The sequence below is a fragment of the Protopterus annectens genome, chromosome 8.part0 (assembly GCF_019279795.1).
Source record: "Protopterus annectens isolate FY-2018-M chromosome 8.part0, PAN1.0, whole genome shotgun sequence".
In the NCBI taxonomy this organism is placed as follows: Eukaryota; Metazoa; Chordata; order Ceratodontiformes; family Protopteridae; genus Protopterus; species Protopterus annectens.
This window is the reverse complement of record NC_056741.1, coordinates 420260914-420281908: the sequence shown is the minus strand read 5'-3', so window position 1 is coordinate 420281908 and position 20995 is coordinate 420260914. Positions and strand designations below refer to the sequence as shown.

The window sequence follows — 20995 nt, the reverse complement described above, 5'->3', positions numbered from 1 at the left end:
TGGGCCTAAATTCAGAATGCAATTGGAAATGTGTGTGCATTAAAGCTTTTGGAATTTTGATCAGTAGCCTGTTTTTATTTATTAATGGCTAGAGAGACCAGTGGATCCCAAATTTTTTTTGAAATGACCCAGAAAGGTATACATGAGTTGATATACTTAAAGAAATGAAATGCAGCGTCTGAGATGTCAGCTTGAAAAATCATACTGCATATTAATACATAGTTGAAATTACGCACTGTGTACAAAAATAAAACCAGATCTGCCTTTACTCAATCCTTAAAGCTACAGAAATATAAAAGAGGGAAGCAATACCTTTAAATATGCAGTACACAAATACTTTGATGAAATATTTCTACATTTACAGTAAAATCCTTATAATCCAACTCAAAAGAAATGGAAGAATGTTGTGTTTCTGAGAAAGGAAAATATAATTTGTATCATGTCTTGCATTGTGTAGCTCATCCCTAATTTCATACCCTTCAATACCATATGCACACATACTGCACAAGGTCACTACCTCCCTTACTATTTCTATACCATTTTGCAAATAAACATTCCTATTTAAGCTGGCAACCGTAAGTCTCATCGTTACATGAAATAAAGTGTAGCCAACAAAAAAGAAATAGGATTTTTTTTTGTTTTTGGCTGGGCTTCACAAAGCTCCATAACATGTTTCCTGTTGTAAATTGCTTCTACTGAACTAGATTAAATTGCTAATCCATCAACCATAATGGAAGTGTCTAAATTATCTTGCGTATAACTTCAATTGTTTTAACTTAAGTACTAAAACTGGTTTCATTTATAAAACTTGTTGTAATGTATAACTTAATGTATTCTAAGTTGCTCTGTGAGCAAAGGAAATCTGACTGACTCAGTCAATGTGGCTGATTAGCTTGCACTTACTGCATTGTATTATTTACTTTGTTAATGAAATAGTAGAACTAATCCTTTATGCTGTTACAGAGTTGTTTTGAGAGAGAAAATTTTGGTTGTGTTGTGAGCAAAACTCCAATCTCTAGAAGTGCAAGCCCCTGACTAGTGTTTCCTTGCTGTTTTAAATTTGTTTAACCTGAAATTGTCTGTGCTCCACTTGGCTAGGTTTCACAAAGAGGGAACAGTACACCAAGTCTTTTCAGAAAATGGCTATAGCCTGTGTTCCCATTATACCCATGGTACCAGATCTGACTGCAAAGCAATTCTTTTAACACCAAGGAACAGTGTCATTCTCACTTCCTTAATCACCTCAGGCCACATTGCTGATACTTATAGCTTCTCTAGGCCAATTATGTGCCAAGTGAGCAGTCAAAACAAACTCCCACCATACCATCATTCCTTTCTCAGTTTGGCAGGGAAACATATCAAATCTGATAGGTAACACAAACTAACTGCCAAAGCAAACAGCAACCCCTCAATCCATTCTTCTCTTTTTTCAACTAGGTAAGGTACAACTGTATTTCCTTTGCTAGATGACTCCAAAATATTAATCCCCATATTACCAAACTGTACTAATGTCCCCATGTCACCATCAGAATATTATACACCATGGCAACCAGAGGAAAGCACATTTGTGGAAGTAAACCTACCATTACAGACAATTATAGTTATCTACTTACCATAACTTGGCATCTGTGTTATCTGTAATCACCATTCATCACGTTAAGGTCTAGGATCAGATATCATATCCGAGCCAGCATACTTGGACAACAGCTTAGCTCAAGCTCCTCCCCTCCCATGATGCGTTGCTGCCCTCTAATACCTCAGATCGAGTTTGGATGGTTTGGAGTTTGGATCTTAGTCAGCATTCCTCACGTTAGGGTCAGAGTCCCTTGCTACCTGAATCCTGGGAGGCCTCAAAGGAGGACATGCCGAAAAATTGTGGAACCAAAGGAAACCGTTCCTCTAGAAAGCAAATCCAACTTACAGTGGGAAATAAAAGTGTGAGGCGAGGATACATAGCTGCTGCACAATCTAGGGATTGGCGATCTGCAAAAGCAGCTGATGTAGACACTGCCCTGGTGGAATGAGCCTTTACTGAAGCAGGTAGAGGAACACCTTTTGAAGAGTAAATGAACAAAATGCATTGCGAAATCCAATGTGAAATAGTCACTTTTGATGCTCCCTTGCCCCTTCTGTTAACCGAAAGAGCTACGAACAAACTAGTCTGAATGCCTAAATTCCTTAGTTCTATGCAGATAGAAACGAAGCTGGCGAACATCCAAGGTGTGCAGAATGTATTCCCCTTTATTGGCATAATTAGGGAAAAAGACTGGAATACGAATACACTGATATTAGCCTCTGAAGCTACCTTGGGGATAAAAGATGGATTAGGTTTCAGAGCTACTCTGTCCTTATGGAAAATTAAGTAAGGTGGCTTAATGGTGAGAGCTTGCAGCTCAGAAACCCTCTTCTCTGAAGTTGCTGCCACTAAAATGGCAGTCTTCTAAGAAAGAAATTTGAGATCCCAGATGTCGCCAGTTCAATGACTGTAGAACCAAAGCAAGATCCCATGGTGGAAAAGGGTGTTTAATAGAGAGCCTTAGCAAAAATACACCTTTCAAAAAGGCTTTGCAGAGCCGAGAAGAAAAGGTAGATTCAGTATCAAGATGAAAATTCAAAATTGCTGCCGGTTGAACCTTGATGGGGGAAAAACTGGCCTCTTCCTTAAACAGAGAGGACAGAAAGAGAAGAATCTCAGGAATGGAAGCTGAAAAGGGGTCCAGATTCTTGCTCTATGCCCAGAAAGAGAATCTCTTCCATTTGCTGATCTACACTTTCCTAGTGGAAGATCTCTGGGAAGCAAGGATAATACCCTTCATGAGCGAGGCTAGCCTGGACGTAGCCAAAATCATTGGAAGTGGACATACCACACTGTCAGATGAAGGTTCTGAAGATTCAGGATCGGAAGTAAAGATGGGTGGGATATGAAATCCGGAGATCGATCAAACACCCAGGGTGGGTGCTTTAAATAAGTCCGTAGAAGGGGGAACCACACCTGCCGGAGCCAGAAGAAGGCAATGAGGATCAATTGCGTCTTGAGATGTCCGGCTTTCTGAAGTACTTTGGGAATTAAAGGCAAAGGAGGAAATGCGTAAAGGAGACCCGGAGGCCAATTGTGCGTGAGTGCATCCCTGGGGGATTCCATCAACGCAAAGAAATTATCGCATTTGTGGTTGAGGGGAGATGCAAACAGATCGCAGCTCGGATGGCCCCACTGACGGAAAATCTGCTGCGGCACCACTGGATTCAGGGACCACTAGTGAGTGGTCAGAATATCCCTGCTCAATTTGTCCGTCAAAATGTTGGATACTCCGGGAATGTGCATTGCAATAAGAAAGTGCCTTGTGGACATCACCCATTCCTAATCCCTCATGGCCTCGCAAAAAAGCAGATAAGAACACGTGCCCCCTTGCTTATGTACCAAACAGCCGCCATGTTGTCCGAAACTACTGCAATCGTTCCTCGAGGGAGGCAATCCTGAAAGGCTTGTAATGATAAGAGGACTGCTCTCATCTCCAGAAAGTTGAGGGGGACCACGTCTCTTGCACCGTCTTTCCTCGGAAATACCCCCCAACCCACCCTAGGAGAGAAGCGTCCGTGGTGACCGTGGCCTTGGGAACAGGGGGGGCGAGAAGGACCTTCCTGCTAAGAGGTCCGGAGAGCGAATCCACCACAAAAGATAAGTCCAACATATTGGTGTGAGATGAATGGTGAACGACAGGGGATGATGTAGAGTTGACCACTGAACTGCAAAGGTCCACTGTAGCACTCTCATGTATTAACCAGCCATTGGAACCAAATAAATGGCAGCTGCCATGGACCCTAGGGCTCTGAAGATGTGTGAAGCCGGAGGGTTTTTTTGCTCCAGCAGAACAGGGACGTGAGTACATACCAAAGTTACATGGCAAAGAGGAAGACATGCAATCTCTACGGTGGTATCCAACAGAGTGCCTATAAACTCCAGATGTTGAGCTGGATCTAAGGAAGACTTGGCTGGGTTCACTGTAATCCCCAGCTGATACAACAGGGAGAGCAGGAAATGTATGTTGTCCAATAGTTGATGCTTTGTGCGGGCCATGAGGAGCCAATCGTCTAGATAGGGAAATACCTGGATTCCCTGCAATCGAAGATGAGCTGCCACCACTGCCATGCATTTCGTGAGGGCTGAGGTGAGACAAAGAGAAGGGCACTCAACTGAAAATGATTGGCTCCCAAGTGAAAGCTGAGAAATCTCTTGGAAAGGTCGATCTTGACATAGGTGTATGCGTCCTGGAGATCTACAGAGCACATCCAGTCGTTGCCATGCAACAGGGGCAAAATCGACTGCACAGTGACCATCTGGAACTTTGACTTCTGTACAAACAGGTTTAGATGGCTGAGGTCCAGAATAGGACGCATGTCCCCTGTTCTCTTTGGAATTAAAAAGAAGCAGGAATAAGTTCTGGATACTCTGTCCTGCAGGGACCTCTTGGATGGCTCTTTTTCAAAGAAGCTTCGTGACCTCCTTTTGGGCCAACTCTTTCTGACCAGGTGGCACATCTGGAAGAGTTCTGATCTTTGGAGGATTCTCTGGAAAAGGAATGCGATAGCCCCTAGAAATAATGTTTAGCACCCATTGATCTCTGGTGACATTCGCCCAGGCTAAAGGGTGCAAGGACAACCGACCCCCGACTGCCTCCAGGGAAGGACAGTCAGGCAATACTTCAGGGATGTTGAAAATGTTTCTCAGAGAAGGGTTCTCTGGAACCTTGATTCTGAGGGCCTCCCCTGTCTCTCTGGCAATGTCTGTCATTGAAACCTCTTCCCCCGTCCCTGGAAGAGGAATAGTCTTGAACATCATGGAAGGGGGGGTTGCGCCTTATGGAACCAAATTTTTTTACTCCCTTTCTGGTTCTTAGAAAAGGACCTTTGAGGGGTAAAAAATTTAATCCTAATGGCCAATGTCTTCCCTTCCTATTCACTGCGGGTTGTCTCTTTTATGCTGGGCCCAAACAGAGTGGACCCATCAAAGGGGGCATTAATAAACAATGTCTTGAAGGCCTCCCCAAACCCGCTAGGGTGCAGCCAAGCATGATGCCTAATGGCAATGCCTGAACTGGGCACCCGTGAGGAACTTTCCGCTGCACTGGAAATTAGCTTCATGGATGAATTAGCTATAGAATGAAGGGTGGGTAGTTTGGGAGAAGCCGTCTTGAATTCCTCCTCAGACATGGACCCTGTGAGGGAAGTTGACAGCTCTTTAATCAAGTCCCTCTGGAGATGTGTGAAAATGGTAACATAGTTCAAGGCTCGCAAGCTAAAGGAAGCCGAAGTGAACAACTGCCTTCCAAATCTGTCCAGAGCTTTTGATTCGTGATTGGGAGGATAGACAGAAGAACTCTGCTCTGCCAACTCCTTCTTGGTGGCTGCGGCCACCCACAATAGCATCAACTGGGACTGCCTCAGACCAAAATGTTTTATCCACTGGGGGGGGGGGGGGCTAAGGAACTTGCCCACTTTCTTAGGCACTGACTCCACAGTATCTGGCTCCTTCCACACCCTGCTGGTCACAAGGTTGATAAGAGGGTCAGCAGCAGGGGACCACCAAGAGGTAGATGGGCCTGTACCTAAAGCCTCCAAGAAATACGGTTTCCTCTGAAGATGGGGGTTGGGCAGACCAACTGCCCTTGGCTTTAAGGATCACGAGTATGTCTCTGAAGGAGATGTCTTCTGGCGGTGATCTTGGGGACCCACCCCCTTCATCCATATCTTCTGTTAAAGACTCTGTGGCGGAGTCAAGAAGTCTCCTCTTGCATGTCCTCCTCGAACTTTCTCCGCCGGAGGCTGTGGGGAAGACTTGGAAGAGGAGGGGAACCCCTATGGAGGAGGCTCCCCCCTAGCGGCTAGACCGGACAAGCTGACAGGAGGCAGGATGAGTAGCTCCACTCAAATAAGGGGGCTGGGTAGGGTGACCATGGGTGGGGGAGCCAGCTGTGATAGCATAGAAGGATCTTTTCACTGCCCAGAAAGCAGAGGAGCTGGATGAAGTCCCGTCCCCCTCTCCTGCTGATAGCACTACAGCCAAGGAAGGGGCAGACCTCATTGGACTCCCTGCCCCACCAGTCAACCAGCCTAGAGCTGTCGAAGGCGTAAGCGCCGAGGGGCAGAGATCTGTCTGACAAAACTGGACCCAGACCTGAACCCACCCAACGGACCCCAGAGCCGCAGCTCAGGCTAGAAGGATGGTCTGTCCTGGGGGCATAGGCACAGAACTGATCACCGATCCCGATGGGGTAGGAACCAGAGTAGGGTCCGAAACTCCCATCACCTCCATACTGCACACCAGTCCCTGAGAATCGAAACTGAAATTTAGATGAGGAGAAGTTGGGGGGGGGTGGGAAACTGGTTCCCCGTCCTGTGGGCTGGGGAAGCCAGAAGCCCCAACTCAATTTAAGCTTTCAAGAAGGACTGCATCATCCTGTACATATCCATGAGAAAAACACTGCTGAAGGATTGGGAAGAGATGGAGGACCTGGCTGGAGAGCAGTGTCTGGATGCGGAGGGTCTCCTCTTGTGCTCCCCAGAGTGAGGTCTACTTGAAGAAGAAAAGGCCTGTTCTGCTCCCAGGGGAAACTCCTCTACTACAATCAGCTCCGACATGGCCCTCGTATCTGACCTGCCCAGAACAGAAGTAAAGGGAGGATCCGAAGAAGCTGCTCACGGATCCGAGATGGTCGGATCCATGGCCAATGCAATCCATCCTCGGATCCGAAGGTATCGAATCCGGAGCCAGGAGCCAGGAACCAAAAGTGTCAGATCCAAAGACCTAAAGTCCGAACCCTTGGATTCAGGAGAGGACTCTCTAGAAGCCCTGGGACCCGAGATTCTCGAATCCAACACTGCCTGGGCTGGACATGGATCCGACAGCCTGGGACGTTTGGAGGGGGTCTCCTTAATGGGAGGAACCTTTTTCTTAGCCCCTGCAGAGACCATCTTGGTCGGGGTATCAGTGACCAAGGGGCCTCCTTTAACTAGACCTCTGATGAGTAACTTGTTGCAATGGTTGACAAGAGTTCTGGGTTTGAAGATGGCACAAATACCGCATTCGACCTCGAGATGGTTGCTGCCAAGACAATAGAGACACTCCTCGTGTGAGCTGGAAATGGGCATCTTCCAGGTACACGAGGAGCATCTCTTAAAACCTAAGGGTTTGTCTGACATGGCACCACCCCACACAACACAACCAAGGGAAGTCCAAACACAGAGTCTTAAACACATGCAAAGGTCTAAACACCAAACAATTGGACCGAAACACTAACACTACTGACTAGAACACTAACAAACTTAAAAATAAACTCTACAATAAACTCTCCAATAAACCAGCAACTTTTTCAAACACTAGTAGGCCTGGGAAAAGGACGTCAAATGCCTAAGCGGAAAAAAATGGGAGGGAAAGGGAAGAGATAAACTATCACTAAAAACCCAAAGGGAAAAACAAATGACAAGAAAAATTCCCCAAAACAACAATAGTCACGACCTAATTTCCAACCACGAGGAGCTGAACAATCTGCATCTGTCTAGATCAAGCGGCATATGAGATCTGAGGGATTAGAGGGCAGCAGAGCATCATGGGTGGTGAGGAGCTTGAGCTAAGCTGTTGTCTGAGTATGCCAGCTCAGATCCGATATCGGATCCTATACCCTAACGTGAGGAATGGTGACTAAGACAACATCAGATATTACTGTTGCAGTAGCCTAAGCTATTTGGTTTACATCTTGCCCAGGGCAAGACAACTGACCAACTTTCAAGGCTTCAGGGTACTTTCCACATGCCCTAACTGCCATGGGCTTGAGAAGATCCACATAAAAAGATAGTATGGAACACTGTCTCACTAACCCTCTTTGAAATCTGCTGTCTACCTTTGAAATGGATTCATATCACAGGCTTGGAGAATATCTGTGCTCATCCCCCTTCAAAAGGGTGGACCCCTCCAGTGACCTAGGAAAATTACAGACCAGTAACCAAATGGGTGTGCAACTCGAACGGCACCAGTGTTGTTTTTTTTAACATATTTTTTTCTTACACGTTCTTATACTTTTTTAAAACCAGAGTTTGGTTTATTTTTTGTGAAACTGAACAAATTATATTTGGACTGGTTCTAAGTAATTATGCAAATTTTATAGTGCTCTGCATATTTGTGGAGTTAGGTTCATTAACCAGTAGTACTTAATTAGCTTAATTTAATTGTCTTAACTTAATTGGTATTGTTACCATATAGAAGTTCTATTTAAATAGGATTTGTGTAACAGTTGCTAGTTCTGAGGAAGTCCACGGATGGATGAAAGCGCTCAACTATTTCTGTGTTTTGTTTTAATAAAAATTCTTTCCACTGCTTTTACTGTCTGCTTTGCTGACTATGACACTTTTGCGATTAAAAATTACAGACCAATAAACCTTACCAACCTTTCTGCAAGACAACAGAACAGCCCATTAAAGCGATCACAAACTAAGACACCATCAGCTTGAAATCCCTTGACCTTAACCAGTTTGGGTTTGTGAAAGGTAGGTCCTGCCTACTCAGTCGTGGAATAGTCTAAGGTCTGCAAGACATTTGATAAAGGCAGAAAGATGCACACAGCATACCTCAATGAAGCCAAAACTTTTGAAACTATCTCACACACTAACATTACGGGCAAAAATGTCAATTCACATATAACCCATTAGATAGCAAACTGGTTTAAGGACAGAAGGCATTAAATCAAGAGATGAGGGGAGGGGGTGTGCAGCACCAAAATGCACTTGGTCTGCTTTTATTTGGCACCCACTTCTTTGATGTTCAAGGTGATGCAAAGCATCTCTGGCTTACAAAGTTTGCAGTCATCGGCACACCTGGTACCATCAGCTCTCTTGTCAGCTCCTAGATCCAAAAAGAGGGTCTTATGTACACAATCATGGTGCTAAGCCCACAGCATACAGTTAATTGCAAAAAGGAAGTGTAGCACACTGTCCTTTGGAAAACAGCAGTACCCTTGCATCCATCACTTAGAAGACACCCTGCTTAAACTCTACAGAACTATTAGTGACCTGGTCACCTTCAATGACAGACAAGCTCTCCTTCAACTGCCACTTCTCTATGCTAGCTAGGAAAACATAACTAACTAGCCCAGCTGACTTCGAAAGACATGTATTGCTGATCCACAGATGCTTAGCCCTCCCTACATCTCCTTTATTAGGCCAATAATTTAATATAATGCCTCTTTCAACACACATCAGACCAAACACATGACCCAACTCAAAAGACTACAATTTCTCACTATTAAAAAAAAAAAAAAAGAAAAATCAATTGTCTGAGATCTATGTCCTAAGTAAAATGCCTTAAAGTCCTAATCGTATTACAACATATACAAACTCCTCCAGGGAGACCTTTGTTTAGTTATCAATGTCTCAAATGACTGTCCTGTGTGACTTTTTACATATTCATAAATCATAAAACACAACCACCACCTCAGAAACTGCTGGAGGGATAGACTCATCTCCCAAAGAATTCCCCTTCTCTGAAGCACACTCCACCCGCCATATTAAACAAAGCTGTTATCCAACTCTCTTTAAATGCTGCCTGAATGAATGCATGGGTAGTCGCACACAAACCACACAGAATTGGCTCATTTTGCCATTATGGACAGGGACAACATGAAGAGGGTACTGTACTGCTTTGGCTGGGCTAAAAGTTGTCCACCCAGATCAACTAATTAGTAATAATCTATAAACAAGTGTACATTTTCTGAACCACCACATCTAAAATGAGTCCTGTATTATGTTTCATTGTCTACTTTTTTTCTCATGTTACTGGTGCAACCAGCCAACTTGGGGCTTACCTCAATTTTTATTCTCAAATACCAAATGCTGCAAAGTCTACTGCATTTTATCCTTACTAAACTACCAGCTTTTCTAAACATTCTCGCAAACGTATGCCCCACCTTTACGCAAGTCTTGACAGCCCTTTTTAAGCATCCCTGAAAATGTTCGCTGTGTGCATGACACCCAGGTCATTCTCTCCTGTTTTCTTTATAGCTATTTTATAATCAAACAATAAATAAAATCCACCCACTCCAAAGATCCAACACATACAAATCTCCAGGATTGACAACTTAGGTTAAGGGACCCTACCTTAAATTCCCTTGGCAAATCAAAGACCTGTGGAACCACAACCAGAATATGTTCTTCTTGCACCAGTAAGTCTACCAGTTAATCCTTGCACTGAAACATTTAGCAAACGCTGCTCCTTGACCAAAATTATCATACAACCTTGGTCATATACAGGAATATTAAAGTTTCCATGTACTCCAAACAGTGCACCAAGCTAAGTACCGGATGACTAGTTAGTGAATTAAGTACAATCACACATCTGCAGGAATGCTTACTACAAAGGACTCCGTGATTATCACCAAGCTACCCCACTACATTTTGCTTCCTCCTCACAAGAGACATGACCTTAACAAGATGTACAAAAAGAAGGGTGTACAGTTCTTAGTAAACTCTAAAAAGGAAACTGCTGTTAAAAATGGGATAATTAGTAGAACATATAAAGTACTGCATAACTATAAAAATCTGATCAGAGGAGTTTAGAGAAGAGTGGGAATAGAGACTGGAAAGGCAATTTACAAAGGAACAATGGCAGGACATCTGTATGACTCCCAATAAAGTCCAGAAGGTTTAGGATTTTTGCTTGGAAGTGATCGTACAGGTTCATAGATTGGTACTAGGCTATCGGCCCTAGGGCATATACAAGCCTAGCCATAACAATTCCCTGGCTATTTCTTCCCACACTATTTACTTCACTGGACCCCTGTCTAGCAGGGCGACTGACGTGATCCCCAGGGTGAATTTTCCTTTCTCCCATCCAATCATCAAGGTTCCTTTTGAAGAAGGCCACAGAGGTGCTCTGCTTGACATGTATGGACAGTCTATTCCAGAGTCTGGGGAGTCTCTGGGTCAGGAACCTATCCCTCCAGCATGATTTGTTTACTGTGATGACAAGGTTCAGATCACTGGAGCATGTGGCTCTGAGGGATTGGGATTTCTTTAAGTGTAGCATGTCCAACAGCTCTGGGTTTGACATGGTCTTGTATATTAAGCAGAGATCACCTCGGCGTAGACGATATTTTGTACCCCAACCAAATTCAGAGAATGGTTCCTTAGGTAGGCAACAAATGCTGGAGGTGTAATGGAAAAGAGGCAACTGGGAACATTTTCTGGGGGGCTGTAATAAGTTGTCAGATTTTAAAAATTCCCTACAGAACACTAGTCAGAAATGCTGGGTAAGCAAACTACTGTAACAAAGGAAATAATTCTTTTGTGCTGGGACACATGATCTGAATTGCCTCTACACATTTAGGCCTTACTAGGTTTAATGCTACTGGCTTCCAAAAAAGCAAATCTTAGAAAACAGAAATAAAAATTTAAAGCAACTGTAAATGAAGTACTGAATAAATAAACTAGACAGTGGCTGTTTAGAAAAGGGAGGGAGCAAATTACATCAAAATACATGGAATTTGTGGGAACAATACAAGCAGAGTAATGCTCAGGAGGAGGAGGAGGAGTTGGGTTTAAAGGAAGGCAACAACTTAGCAGTTTGCGTAATGTTGGAATGAATAATTGTTAAAAAGAAAGAAAACCTGCATGTAATATAAAACAGAGAAATATAATATGACAAATGTTAATATGGATTGTTTTATTTTCTATTACTGTATCTGTGCCTTCGTAAGAGATAATTTAATAAAGGTGTCTGGAAAAAAGGTTTATACAGTTATTGGCTTAAGTGTTTTCGCCTTTTAATGTCATGACTATTTTCTGGTGGAGACTGGGAAACTGTTAAAATTAAAATAGTATACAACTATAAAAATTAAAAGGATTTATAAAAAGTAGCCAATTATTTAGACTCAACTTCCCATGATCATCAATAAAAGGCGTGCTTCTATACTCTGCAATGATTCAGAGTTCTAAATATCTAAATGTATACGGTTACCTACAAAGGTAAAATGCTAACTTTTTTCTGTTTATTCAAAGTAAGCAGAACTATATTGTCTCTTCAGTCTTAACATTTATTAGATGTTACCTACCTGTTTTATTACTGCTCCCTGTCGGCCAATTATCAGCTTCACAGCATCCTGTGGGACTTTCATGTCTACTTCAATTTCATCTTGCCCTATGAAAGTCACTATATCTTCTGTATAACAGAAAAGCAGAGAATACATTAAAAATGCATGTAAAGTGACACACACACAATGTCAATCAACAATGTGACTTAAAGTAAAGCTTGAACAGCTTCAAATTTGAGATTAAAATACATTGGAAACAAAAGGGAATAAATGGCTACAGTATGAAAAAAGAAACTGCCCACAAAGTACTGCAGTGTGATAACTTACCATAACAGTAGTAGTACAGATGATAAAATCTCTGGTAGAGGATTCAGATGCATACAGTAGGAATAACTGCTGAAGTAGAATGTCAGATTTTTGATCAGACTTTATCAGAGATAACCTGGCATGTGCCATTACAATTTCAAGCCATGGATATAACAGGCCAGCAAAAAATTACAGATTAGTCTGCATGCTCTCGTTTGAAAACTCTGCCAAAAATTACAATTAGCTAAAAAGTAACAGGAAGAAGAAAACTACTGCAAAGACTATACCGCCATAAACATATATACATGCACAGTCTGGGTGCATTGTATTCATTCATGTATTACATAAAGAAGCTATTTACTCACCATAACATTCCATCTGTGTTGTCCATTTTCATTCTTCCTCAACTGTTAGGTCTGGATCCAAGCCTCAGACCTGACGTGGCCATTACTAAAGCTCGTGGTAACCAAAAAAGCTCAACCTTCTCCCTTACCCACAATGCACCAATCCCTAACATACCTCAGATCTTGTTTGCTGATTTTACCAGAAGTGGCATCTATTAGCATGTATACATAAAAAGAAACTTAAAAATGCATGTGCCCTAGAGAGGAAACTATATCTGGAGCTTAATCAAAAGGACAGCGGTGTCCTTATATCTTATGCTTTCAGAAGTTTTTAGAAACAAAGGATGGGGGTTGGTTGGTGGGTAGTTGAGGAAGAGTGAAAATGGACAACACAGACGGAATGTTATGGTGTGTACGCAACTTCTTTATCTGATGTTGTGAATTTTCATTCTATATTCAACTGTTATATCAGAGTCCCCAGCTACTTAAAACCCCAGGTGGACTCTAAGGAAGGCTATTCCTGAGCACAGTTGAACCAAAAGATGCTCTATCCCTCGAGACCAGATCTAATTTGTAATGAAAAATACAGGTATGAGAACAAGTTACCATGGATCTAGCTCAATGGGCTTTTACAGGTTTAGTTAAGGTAAGACCAGATTTGTTATAGATAAAAATAATACAGTCAGCCAGCCATCTGGCTAATGTTACTTTTCCAGGTTTATCCAATTTCAAATCTGAAAAATAAACAACTGCTCTGTCTTTCTTACTTATTTTGTCCTGTGTAGATAAAAATTTAACTGTCCATGAATATCCAATAAATGCATTCTGATACCACCTTGGGAAGGAAGGATGCATTGGTTTGTAATTTAACCCTATCCTTATGAAAAATCAAGTAGGGAGGTTTTGCAGACAAGGTTCGAAGTTCCAAAACTCTTCTAGCTGAGCTAATGGCTACTAGGAGGACAGTTTTCTAAGTGAGAAACTTAAGGTCAACATTTAGCTGCTGGTTCAAAGGGGGAATGTATTAATGCTTGCATTACCAAGTTCAGACCCTATGGTGGAGTACAGTCTTTAAATGGTGGTCTCAAAAGAAGAGTGTCCCTCAAGAATACTTTGCAAGACACCACAGAAAACCTTCAAATCCAATATGAAAATTGGATATTGCTGCTAATTAAACTTTAATGGTAGAGGACCTCACTCCTTTAAAGAATAAAGCTAAAAATTCGAGTATGTTATGTATTGGAGCTGAAAATGGATCAACATGATTTTATTGTGCCCAGTAAAAAAGAAGTTATGTACTCATAACGTTCCATGTTTGCTGTCCTTCATCTCGCCTTCCTTCTTGCTGGTTGGGTTCGGAGCCAAGGATGGCCATATACTATAGCTCGAGAGCTTTTACTGGCTCGAGGCTAGCCCCTATCCCAACATGCCTAGCGGGAGTTACCCAGATCTTGTTTGTGATAACCCAAACATTAGACTATGCAAGTAAAAATCTTAATAGATTTTTACATATAAGAGAACACCTGTGTATAAAGGTGTAAATAATCAGCAAAGGGATAGAAAGGGAGTCTAGGTCTAACCAACTGGTATGGTAAAGGGAGACACAGCCAGTGTAGCCAATGAAAGGAACTTCTCTCGATCCTCCAGAATGGAGGAGGAGGTTGGAACGCAAGGAAGGAAGGAGAGATCAAGGACAACAAACATGGAAAGTTATGGTGAGTACATAACTTCTTTATGTTATGTTGTCCCTATCTCACCTTCGTTCTTGCTGGTTGGGACCACGTCCCCCAGCACTTGTTTCTTGTGTGGCTCACTGGAAAAGACTCTTCAGGACTGTGGAACCAAAGCACGCCCTGTTCTGGGAGGTCACATCTACTTTGTAATGAGTGATAAAGGTATGAGGATTAGCCCATGTAGCTGCCACAAAGATCGAATCTAAAGGCAGTTTGGCTTGAAAGGCAATAGAGTTAGCCAAGGCCCTAGTTGAGTGTCCTCTAACTTTTCCTGGAAGTTTTTTGTTCCGCAAATCATAGACGTAGGTGATGGTGTCTGAAAGCCACTTAGATAATGTCATTTTTGAGACTGAATAAACTTTTCTATTCTCTGAAAAGTATATAAACAATTGGTCAGATTTTCTGATGTCCTTGGTCCTGTGTAAATAAAAATGTAACTATCTATGTACGTCCAACTGATGGAGCTTATACTCTGCCCTGTTGCCATGATTGGGGAAGAATACAGGAAGCTCTATGGATTGATTCAAGTTGTACTCTGAACACACCTTTGGTAAGGAGGAGGGATTGGTTCTGAGAGAAACTCTATCTTTGTGGAAAATCAAGAACGGAGGACAAATTGATAAGGCCTGTAATTCTGAAACCCTCCCAGCTGAGGTAATGGCAGTCAAGAAAAGGGTCTTCCATGTCAAACATTTTAGGGTACAAGTAGCAGCTGGCTCAAAGGGGGAAGAATCAGAGCCGCTAAGACTACATTTAGGTCCGAGGGGGGTTCTCTTATTGAAGGTCTCAAGAGGATAGTACCTCTTAGGAATGCTTTGCATAGCCTATGGGACAAAGAAGTTATGTACTCGCCATAACTTTCCATCTGAGATGTTCATCTCGCCTTCATTCTTACAGATGGGTTTGGAGCTGATCCTCGGCTCTGAGTCGGCCTTCTACAAAGCTCGAGGTCTTCAGATAGCTCGAGGCCAAGTCCCTACCCCATGATGCACCTTGAGTTACCTCAGATCTTGTTTGCTGCGTCTAATACCATGTGCCATTCCATCACTCTTTAGGAAAAAACCCATAGAAAGATTGAGCAACCAGGATCTCGGTCCATGAAAAACCCTGGAGGGGGTAGGACAGTGGGAAGTAAGAATGAAGGTGAGATGAACAACTCACATGGAACGTTATGGTGAGTACATAACTTCGAAAATAACAGCAAACTTAAACCAAGAAAAACAAAAAATGGAAGGAACCACTACGAAACACCAATAGCACTAATCCACAGCGATTTAAACTGTTTATTGATAAGTTAAGCGGTTTCGTCAGAATACAAGACTTCTTCAGAACAATCAGTTACAAGCTACTATAAAATTAAATATCCTACCCTTAAAGCCCATTGGTCAACAATGCATCATTTCCTTTTGTAATTTAAAGCAGCAACATCATATTATATACTTTGTAGCCCACCAAAACTTATTATAAAATACAATTCCCTATTAAAATCAAATAAAAAAAGCTGATTTTAATCTCAAAACAGAACTGATAGATAACGTATCATTTAGCCCAGGTGGCTGACATGCATCAAGTCTTATCTGCCACTTGAGCTCTAAAAATTCTAAAAAAACATCATCCGGACCACCTCGTGTGCCCAAATCAACTTGTTCTAAGACAAAGAATTTAAAGGAGTGTGTTGGATGTGCTTTTAGATGTTTATATAGAGTGTTGATGTCCCTTTTGTTGTGAATATCATAATTGTGTTGGTATATTCTTTGTCTGAGGGCTCTTACTGTCTTCCCCACATAATATCCATCACATGACATACATAATGCAATGTAAACCACCCCTTTTGTATAACAATGATACTTTTTATGGGTGGTTATTTTGCCGAAATTCCTGACCTTGATTGAATCGGTATCTATTATGAATGGACATTGTGCACACCTCCCACATTTAAAAGTTCCACCTAGTCCTGGCTTTACCTTTTTCCTCTATACTAAGCCTTTCAATGATGTTTCCTTCTTGTAAACCACGAGTGTTTTTTCCTAGTCTTTTAAGAATTTTATCATCCGTGCTGAACATGGTCCAAAACCTGAGGACAATGTTCTTAATGTTAAAAAATTCTATGGTAAAGGGGAGAACCAATGCCTTACTAAACCTATCCATCCTAACAGTGTCCAAGGATCTAGTCATACCAGTGGGATTTGCTAGTAGTGAAGTAAAGATACCAAACTTATGGGGGTAACCTCTTTTTCGCAACATCCTCATTAAGACATCACATTCTCTACAGAAATCTGTAAAACAGGGAATTGTTTTTATAATAAGTTTTGGTGGGCTACAAAGTATATAATATGATGTTGCTGCTTTAAATTACAAAAGGAAATGATGCTGTATTTTTGACCAATGGGCTTTAAGGGTAGGGTATTTAATTTTGTAATAGCTTCTAACTGATTGTTCTGAAGAAGTCTTGTATTCTGACGAAAGCTCTTAACGTATCAATAAACAGTTTAAATCGCTGTGGATTAGTGCTATTGGTGCTTCGTGGCAAGTACATAACTTTGTTATGTGAAATTGTTCTATCTTGCTGTTCATTCTTACAGATGGGTAGCGTCCCAAGCACCATCCTTCTCGGGTGGCTCACAGGAGTATGTTTTTCAGGACAGTAGACCCAAGGGAAGCCCTGTCCGTGAAGGCCTTGTCAACTTTGTAATGAGTTATAAAGGTATGAGGTCTTGACCAAGTGGCTGCTGCACAAATGTCTATAGGAAGCCTGGCAGAAAAGGCAGAAGATGTGGACACTACTCTGGTAGAATGAGCCTTACTTTAATTTTGTGTTGTAAAGGTAGATTAACAGCTGGATAGGTAAACGTGATACAATCAGATAACCATTTAGACAGTGTTGTTTTTGCCACTGGCATACCTTTTCTGGAATCTGAAAAGGAAACGAAAAGCTGTTCTGATTTTCTGAACTCTTTTGTTCTAGTGAGGTAAAATCTAAGCTGTCTATGAACATCAAGCTTGTGCAGCATATACTCTAAGTTGTTGGTATGTTTGGGAAAGAACACTGGCAAATCTATGATCCGGTTAAGGTTAGCTTCACTACAAACTTTGGGTAGAAATGACGGATTTGTTCGCAGGGACACATTGTCAGCAGGGAAAATCAAATAATGAGGCTTTATAGACAAGGCCTGAAGCTCTGACACTCGGGCAGAAGTGATGGCTACTAAAAAGAAATCACATGAGGAGGATGGTTCGAAAGGTAGGAGAATAATGCATGAAAGCATAAAATTTAGATTCCATAGAGTATAAGGGGATTTCAACAGGTGGTCTGAGATGAAAGGTCCCTTTGAGAAAGGCTTTGGATAGTCTCTGTGACATTATGTTTAATCCTTCAAAGCCAAAGTAAAAATTAGAGATAGCGGCAAGTTGAACTGTTGCTGCTGCCGCTCCTTTATTAAAAAGCATAGTCAAAAACTCTAATATGGAGGAAATAGGGGCTTGGTAGGGATCAATATTATTTTGAGAAGCCCATACAGAAAATCTTCTCCATTAGCTAAGGTATAGCTTCCTAGTCGATGACTTATGAGAAGATATCAATATATGCTGTACTTCGTTTTGAGAGGTTATGGAACCTGGCTATATTGGGAATTGGAGCAGCCAAGCTATCAATTTCAGGGAATGAAGAGAGGGATGAAGAGCTCCCGACAAACGCGTGAGGAGGTCTGGAACTGGGCCAAGAATCCAAGGCTCTTCCAACAGATGAAGTTGAAGGAAGGGGAACCAAATCTGACGAGGCCAATGAGGGGCTATTAGAATGATGGTCCTTCCCAGGGCTTTTGCTTTCTGCAATACTTTGGGTACCAAGGGAATTGGTGGGAAAGCATAGAGGAGACCCAGAGGCAATCGTGTATGAATGCATCCCTTGGGGCTTTTCCTGGAGGGGGAATCAGGGCAGTGTAGCTTCTGCATTTTGCGTTCATGTGGTTGGCAAAAAGGTTGCAGCAAGGCTGGTCCCACCTGCAGAAAATTCTCTCCGCTATCTCTTTCTTGAGGGACCACTCATGAGGCAACAAAATTGCCCTGCTCAGTTTGTCTGCTATCATGCTGAATTTCCCTGGGATGTGCATTGCTAACAAAGCGCTGGGTGGATGTAGCCCACTGCCATAATCTTAGGGCCTCGCGACAAAAGGAACAGGACCTGGTTCCTCTTTGTTCAAGTACCAGACCACTGACATGTTGTCCGTCTGAATCGCAATTGTTCCCAGAAGAAGAGAGTCCTGGAAGTACTACAACACCAGAAGTACCACTCTCATCTCCAGGACATTGATATGCAGATGTGTCTCCTGTTCGGTCCATGTGCCATGGGCTGTTCTTCCCTGAAAATGCCCCCCCACCCCCACCCTATCAGGGAAGCTTCCATGGTCACCGTGGTCACTGGTGAGGGTAGGATAAAAGGACGACCTTTCGTTGCATGAAGAGAGGTCAACCACCACTGAAGATCCTTTTCGCATGAGTTTGTGATCATTATGAGATGAGACATTGGAAGCTCTTGGTAAAACCATTGAGTGAATAACAGCCACTGCAGGATTCGCATGTGCATGCGACCCAACTGTATCGCTAGTATTGCAGCTGTCATCATGCTTAACAATTTTAACTTCTGATGCTGGAGCCTTGTCCTTGGATACAATATTGTGGACCTGCTGACAAAGTAGTAAAACTCTTTCTGCTGGAAGTCTCAAAGTGGTGGTGGTGTCCAATTCTGCTCTGATAAAAATGATATGTTGCGGTGGTGACAAGGCAGATTTTTCTGAATTTACTTTAATGCCCAGATGATTTCAGAGTGAAAGTGTGGTGCCCCTGGCTTGTATTAGCTGATGCCTGGTGGTGGCGGTGAGATGCCAATCGTCTAGGTACGGAAACACCTAGAATCCTAAACGCCTCAGGTGAGCCGTGACCACTGCCATACATTTGGTGAACATTGGTGGCTGTAGTGAGACCAAAGGGCAGGGCTCAAACCTGGTAATGACTGGCTCTCAGCCAGAAGTGCAGATGATCCCTGGATGTTCTGGCCATTTTTATATGGTAGTATGCATCCTGTAGATCTATCGAGCACATCCAATTGTCTTTCCCTAAGAAGGGAAGTATCGATTGAAGCATGACCATCTGGAACTTCTCTTTCTTGACAGATCTGTTTAGTCTGCTGAGGCCCAATATAGGTCTCCAGTCCCCTGTCTTTTTTGGAACTAAAAAGAATCTTGAGTAAGTTCCGGATCCTATCTGGTCTGCTAGGACTGGTTGGATGACTCCTTTCTTAGCAACATTTGGACCTCTACTATTGCTTGTTCCATGTAACTGGGTGGAACATCCGGGATTTTTGTTGTCAATGGAGGGGGAGTGGCGGAAGGAATGAAATATCCTCTGAAAACTATACTTTGTATCCAGTTGTTTATTTTGAGCCAGGTGTCTGGATACAAAGATAAGCGACCCCCGACTGCCTCCAAAGCAGGACAACTGGGCCTCCTTTCAGGAGCGCTGGTCTCAGTTTCCCTGGTTTTGCAGACCCCCTCTGCCATGAGGGCGGTGTCTTCCATTATTGCCCCCTCCTATGCCCCTGGAGGGGGGGGTTCACCATATGGTCAGAAAGGTTCCTTGGTCTTTTCGGAACCACATCTTTCTTCCCTTTTGACCCTTGGGGTAGGGTCTTGGTAGAGGTGGAAAAACGGACTCAGACAGCAGAAAGAGTCTCCTTCCTGCTCACACCTGGTCAAAGTTTCCTTAACTTTGGGCCCGAAAAGGGACGAGCCATCTAAAGGGGTGTTGACAAAGGATGACTTAAAGGGCTCCGCGAAGGAACACAAGTGCATCCAGGAATGTCTCCTGAGAGCAAATCCTGTACCTGCTGCCCTAACTCATCCCATCAGCTGCATATGAAATGAGACGCATGGATGAGTTCACTACGGAATTGAAAGTAGTAAGCTGAGAAGAGACTTTGTCAGAAGCTCCTGCAGCTACTATACCCTGAAGAGCATCTCCAAGCTATTTTAGGAGATTTCTTTGCAATCTCGTACAATGAGTGAGATAGTTCAGTGAACGCAAGTCAAAAGTCTCTGAAATGTACGTGCGCTGCTCATATCTATCCATGATCCTTGAATTCCTGTTAGGAGGATGGATAGAGGAAGAAGTTTCCAACATTTCCTTTTTGGTGGTTGTCGCCACCACCGTGGCATCAACTGGCACTCCCTTGGCAAGAAAAGACTTTTCCTGGGAGGCAGAAATAAATTTATTGGGCCTCCTAGGGACAGGCTCCATGGTGTCCGGAGACTCCCACACCCTTCGTGAGACCAGCTCTATGAGCTCATCGAAGGGTGGAGACACCCAAGAGGTGGAGGGTTGAGACCCGAAAGCCTTCAGGAGTACAGACTCATCTTCAGTAGGGCTGGTGAACTGCCAGCCACCCCCTCTGCCTAAGGATTTCTAATATCTCAGCAAATGAGATATCTTCAGAGGGGGACCATGGGGACCCTTCTGATTCATCTAAGTCAGTGTCTGATGTGAG

General features: G+C 42.9%; 1 protein-coding gene across 3 annotated transcripts in view; it reads right to left on the bottom strand.

The window, feature by feature from the left end:
• TDRKH (tudor and KH domain containing) overlaps positions 1–20995 on the bottom strand; it is a 1796665-nt gene that overhangs the window by 1477770 nt on the left and 297900 nt on the right. For all 3 annotated transcript variants that reach the window (XM_044079937.1, XM_044079939.1, XM_044079938.1), the window contains exon 3: positions 12096–12202. In XM_044079937.1, coding sequence (XP_043935872.1) covers positions 12096–12202 — 107 coding nt within the window. The remainder of the gene's footprint in view (positions 1–12095; positions 12203–20995) is intronic.